This window comes from Electrophorus electricus, chromosome 6, assembly GCF_013358815.1.
Source record: "Electrophorus electricus isolate fEleEle1 chromosome 6, fEleEle1.pri, whole genome shotgun sequence".
NCBI classification, from domain to species: Eukaryota; Metazoa; Chordata; class Actinopteri; order Gymnotiformes; family Gymnotidae; genus Electrophorus; species Electrophorus electricus.
Window position 1 is genome coordinate 28,028,534 of NC_049540.1, and position 6,000 is coordinate 28,034,533.

The 6,000-nt window shown below is 44.3% G+C and overlaps 1 protein-coding gene across 3 annotated transcripts in view; it reads left to right on the plus strand.

The window, feature by feature from the left end:
• Nucleotides 1-6,000, plus strand: part of LOC113573739 (WD repeat-containing protein 7) — a 121,021-nt gene that overhangs the window by 31,487 nt on the left and 83,534 nt on the right. For 2 of the 3 annotated variants that reach the window (XM_035527061.1, XM_035527063.1), the window contains 2 exons: nt 2,864-2,944; nt 4,228-4,346. In XM_035527061.1, the coding sequence (XP_035382954.1) occupies nt 2,864-2,944; nt 4,228-4,346 (200 nt within the window). The remainder of the gene's footprint in view (nt 1-2,863; nt 2,945-4,227; nt 4,347-6,000) is intronic. The other variant, XM_035527062.1, reaches the window with a different exon arrangement.

Here is a 6,000-nt window from a genome sequence, read left to right on the forward strand (position 1 = left end):
GGTTGCTAAGTATTTTAGTATTATTTATATCTAGGTGTTTGTATATATTATATGTATTTTTTTATTGTTTTGATAATTGAATTATTCAGTATGTTCTCACTGTCTTCCCTGTTTAATAAATGTCATTGGAGCAGTTGGATTATCAGTGGAGATTTATCCCGGATTGTCTGTTTTTAAATCTCACCTGATCTTTCAAAACAGACTGCAAACAGAGTTGCAGAAAGAAATATTACTGTGAATACTGTAAATACTGTAGAGGAAAAAAACAACAGATAGTTTAGATAATTGTGAGCACCTGTCCAACACATTCAATACAACACATAAAAATTGATTGACTCAAGGCCTGTTAGCCATATGCGAACACACACACTCTGGTCCCCCACCTGAGGCCCGATTTTGTTTCCCTGCTGGAGCGGCCATTGTGTGGGCGCGGACGGTAGGGTTGCAGTAGGGCTGTGTGCCGCTGCTGGTGCTCTCCACACCCATCACCCTGCTGTTCCCGACCCTGTAGAGGAAGTGTGGTGGGGTGAACCGCGAATCAGCATGCAGCAGCCCGAGACTGTTCACGCCCCCTCTCCCTCCTCAGAAGGGCCCTTGACTTGGCTTTTTGTCACAGGTTTCCCCCCCAAACACACACTTTTTTTTTTTTCCCCCTTTTTCATATGCTAATGCCCCCTGCCTTTCTAACGCCACAAACTCAGTGAAGAGTTCACCTATCCCCACGCCCCCCCCCGTGGACCCCTGACACGTGCCTGTCCGACGGATTCTCACGCTGGGCCAGAGACGACCGGAATGCTCTGTTTAAAAGAGCAGGGGGGGAAAGCCTTTTTTTCCCTCTCTCTCTCTCTCTCTCTTTCTCTCCCTTTCTTCTGCTCCTCCCCCCCATTCTTCTCGGAGTTTGTCTTTTATCCGCGAGAACGTGAAGGAGGGGAACGGAGTTCGGCCGCTGAGATGCGTGGGGCTTATTGATCCCGCCCGGCTCTTTAAGCTTGGAGACATAATGAAAGTTATTCCACGCGAGGAACCCTTTATTCCTCTCAGCCCTGCTCTCCCGCATCCTCTCCCGCTCACGTCTGGAGCCGTTTCCTCTGGTATTGATCTGAACAGGTTTGTGAAAACTGCTGGTAGGTTGTATTAAGTGTTTTTTAATGGAGTGGTTCTTTAAATCTGGGACAGCTGCGGGAACGCGTGCCCTTCCTGTTCGACACAGATGGGGGGGGATTTGGGGCAACAAACGCAGGCCTTTTCTCTTGCGCACTCACATACGTCGCCGCCACTGTCGTAGCCGTTAAGGTAAAAGACTGGGCTTGGCGAAAGCGACGAGGAGAACAGCAGGTCCTGGCCGTCAACAGAGACGTTCCGTTTATAGTCCCGCGCATAGTGAGTGATGCGAGGTGCTTTTTGAAAGGTCTTCCTCGTTTAAGTGCGTGTCCAGAAACGCTCCCCACTGAGCCGGGGGGCTGCTGAGAACACGGAGGAGCGTGAAAGCTCTGCTGAAACGGACACCGTGCAGGTGCCACAGGGTACAAGGCCACCTAATGGCCCTTGACCAACTCTTACCATGATGATGATGATGATGATGATGATGATGATGATGATGATGATGACGAACACCCCCCCCCCCCCCCCCCCCAGTCATTTACACTGTCAGTCCAGAGTTCTGCTCCTTCACCCTCCCCTGCCTGTGCCCGGCTTCAGCACTGGGACTCTGGGCCCCCCTCGAGTTTCTTTCTTTGATCTGAAGGACTTTAGTGTGGCTTGGAGAGAGAAGCAAGCTGCGCATGGGATTTGTAGTCTTTGTTCGTTCAGTCACTGCCATTGATTAAGCATCAGTAAGCTGATGTGGTCAGAACGCACTCCTTATGGAGGGACTGCATCGCCCATCTGTACATTGCAGGATAATGCTTTGCACACTTCCAGATTTAATTTGTGTTTAAGGGTCAAATGTCTCCTGGGCTGTTTCTGGCCCCACAGGTTATCGCTTTTCTTTGTGAATACTTTGTTCACATTTTGTCTCTGAGTTTCGTGATAAAATTATATTTTTCACCATGTATTTTTTTTGAGAGATGGAAAGGGCAGTGGTTTGGCATTTATGCTGACATGACAGATTCTGAATTATGTAATTACAAAATACTTGATCAGCCCTTAAAATATGTGCCCCATTGACTTCATAATAAGTTCTTTTGTTTAACAATAATTAAAAGTCTAAATCAAATGAAATGGTCCTTTATGTGCTGGTACACTTTATTCACACACACACACACACATACACAAACCCAAAATTAGGAAGTTATACTATTATGTTGGACTTGACACAATACAATACTTTTAATTACATTAATCACATCAATTAGGAGCCACTGACGAACATAAGTCCAGGTTTTAGTATCTTTTTTGCCATTGCAGAAACCCTGGTGAAACCTTTTCATGTGAATTAGGAAAAGTTCATTAAAATGATCAGCTCTCTTTCAAAAAACTTGCTGAGGTTGTGAAATTAATGTAACAGGAAATTCAGAAGGTTTCAGATATCTCTTGCTGTGTTCAGTCATGCATTTTATTGGCTTTGTTGGGGGACAAGCAAGGAAACCCTCTTATACTTGGTGACTTTCTAGCGCGTGTTAGATGGTCTGATTAAGTTCCATACTCGAGGCGTTTGAAACCTTCCTCATTTGTCTTAAATGTTTGTGGGTTCTCTGCTACTGTGGGTTGTCTGCGTCTTTTTTTTTTTTTTTTTTTTTTAAACCTTATTTCCAACAAACACCCCTCCCTCCCCTCACACTGCTGGAGGTCATTCATCTCTCTCTCCCTCCCTCTCCATGTTTTTTATTCTTTTTTTCACTTACCTTTTCCTTTCCTTTGCAAGCTGCTGTTGCGTCGAGCCTACCAGCAGCAGGGGCGGTCCCTGCTAGCTCCGCCTCCCTCTGCTCTACCTCCGTAAACGAAGGTACTCTCCTCAAAAAAAAGTGCCCAAGTGCTCTCTCTTTTTCTCTCTCTCCCCCCACACTTCCCTTCTTCTTTTTTCTCTGCATTCATCTGCCTCGTATCTGCTTTTTTAAAAGTGTGTGTGTGTGTGTGTGTGTGTGTGTGTGTGTGTGTGTGTGTGTGTGATCTTTCTCTGTGTATATACACCATTGTCAGCATGCTTCCTTCTTCTGTTCCCAAACTGGACAGCTGTGAGCATTGCAACCCTTGCAACTCACACACACACACACACACACATCTTGTTTTCTTGAATGTGCGGTATTCTAGAAAAGGTGGTGTTCATCATGAGTGATGATATGGAGTTTTGCTCTAGATTCAGTTTGTCTTTCATTAGAAATCTACGTCCCTTGAGTTTGCATTTCCTGGACAAGTACAATTTTAAACCACCTGCACCATTTGAAACCCCTTGAACAGAATACACTTTGAGAATTTGTGTGAGCGGATGTTTAGTAAGCTCTAGAAAACTCTTACTCTGTAGCCCCTTTCCTTTTTTAAAGGTTTTCCTAAAGTTTACATGTTGTTACATGACTTTACGTTTCTTTTATTAACCTTTTAGGACTGACTTATATTTTACACACATTTACTTTTTTATAATGATGGAATAAAAAAACAAAGATATAAGGAGTTTTGCAAAGTTGCACTTGTGCTCACAGACTTTGGTGTGGTTCATGTGTGTGGTTCATCTTTAAAATTATTTCATGCTCATGAAGGTAAGTATGTAATTTCATAAAGAAATTGCAAGAATCTTGCAATTTGGTTGCTGTTGTCTTCTGAATGTTTGACGTTTTCTTTGTTCTGAAAGCCATTCCATATATTTCTAATATATGTGAGTGCATTGTGACAGTTTGGATCTTCTGAAGCTGTTCCCTCCTTAGCAGCCTGCGTGTTGCCTCATCTTCGACAGTATCCCTTGACTCTTCTGTAGCACTGAACTCTCTCGAGCTCAGATTCTCTGTTAATTAAATATGGCAGGATTTGGGCCCGTCATGTGTCTGTAAGGTTTAGAAATTTTGTAACATACTGTCTTGGTGATTAGACAGCGTGCATGAAGGTTGGGTTGATGCCTCCCTGTTTGTTTTGTGTGCCTGAACATGACTGTATCTGTGTGTGTCTGTGTCTGTGTGTGTCTGTGTGTGTGTGTGTCTGTGTGTGTGTGTGTGTGTGTGTGTGTGTGTGTGTGTGTGTGTGTGTGTGTGTGTGTGTGTGTGTGTGTGTGTGTGTGTGTGTTCGTGTTCGTTCCACCAGGCTGGAGCCAGCTAGCTGCCATGCACTGTGTAATGCTGCCTGAACTACTAGGGCTCGATAAATTCCGACCTCCTCTACTGGAGATGCTTGCTCGCAGATGGCAGGATCGCTGCTTAGAGGTATGTTGAATGCGCGCACACACACACACAGAGTTCTGAGTTCTTTATGTATGAAATGGAACCTTTTCTGTGCCCCTCCATAGTTTTACACGTACCTGGAGAATAAGAATAGATGTTACCATGTTTGCCCAGCATTTACCAGGTGCTGACCCAGGCATTGCATTTGTTACTGAAAATAAACAGGTAGTGTTTGTTGAAATAAAACAAAAATTGATAACTCGCCACTTACAGTGAAATTTGTCAGTTAGATTTTTTGCTGGCTATTTCTCTAAGGTGCAGTGATATCTTATCAGATATCTTAGAGGAAAGATGACCTTCTATTTTAAAGAGAAGAAGCTAAGTGGAATGCTCTTCTTACTGTTGTATTGTGTTAAATTTACATTTATGGCATTTAACAGAGTGACTTACAAAAAGTGCTTTGTCATTTACTCATAGAATACATTCTAGCCAGTACAGTAGGTCAGAGTTCAAGATACCATTGAACTAGAATACTGCTGAAATACAGGGATCATTGCTGATACCAAGAAGTGCAAAACATATAAGCTCTATGACAGACAACAACAAGTACAATAAACAATACCCTACAATGAGTATTAGAGTTTCAATTAGTCAACCAAGGTGCAGGATCAGTAGTCATTTAAATATTCCACAAATGGATGGGTCTGCGTTTGAAGACTGCAAGGGACTCTGCTGTCCAGACAGGCAGAGGAAATGCGTTTCACTATCTGGGAGCCAGGACAGAGAATAATCTCCATGCTTGTGTTCCATGAGACCGGAAGCCTGGTGTTTCGAGTAGAGTCGTACTCGTGGTACGGATCGGGCTTTGACCGATGTAATCATGTATGGAGGGGCTGGCCCATTTTTAGCTTGTAAGTGAGCAGAAGGGTTTTAAATCTGATGCGAGCAGCTACTGGAAGCCAGTAAAGGGAACGCAGCAGTGGAGAGACTGTGAACTTCAGAAGATTGAAGTCATGCTGCTGCGTTCTGGATCAGTTGTAGAGGTCTGATGGCCCGTATAGGAGGGCCAGCAAGTGGCAACTTGCAGTAGTCAAGCTTTGAGATGACCAGAGAATGCACAAGCACCTGGGTAGCTTCCTGTGAGAGAAAGGGCCGAATCCTTCCCATGTTACAAAGGAGAAATCTGCAAGACCGGGTTAGATTTGAATTATGACTTGAGAATGGCAATTGGTTGTCCAAAGTTATGGCCAAGCTACGAGCAGCTCCAGACGGTGATACCAGGGAGTACCTCGGATGTACAGAAGCTCGGTTTTGCAGGGGTTGATGGCTGTCATCCATGATGCAATGTCAGTCAAGCATGCTGAGCTGCGTCTAGAGACCTGTGTGTCAGAGGGTGGGAAAGGGAGAAATAATTGGGTCTTGTCAGCATAGCAGTGGTATTATGAAGTTTCCTGAATTATTTCGGTATGTGCTGAGATCAGAAATATTGCAGAACTTCAGAGGTTTTGAAGGAAATAAATTGAAAGGTTTGTCCTGAACACTTGCACAAAGGGCCACTACAGGAGACTCTCCCCAATGACACTACCTTGCTGAGTGGAGATGAGGTGGGGGTGATGGAGGTGGAGGTGGAGGTGGTGGTTAGAGCTAGAGAGAATGATGGTGTATAAAGCAGGACAGAAAAGCAGGACTCTATGAA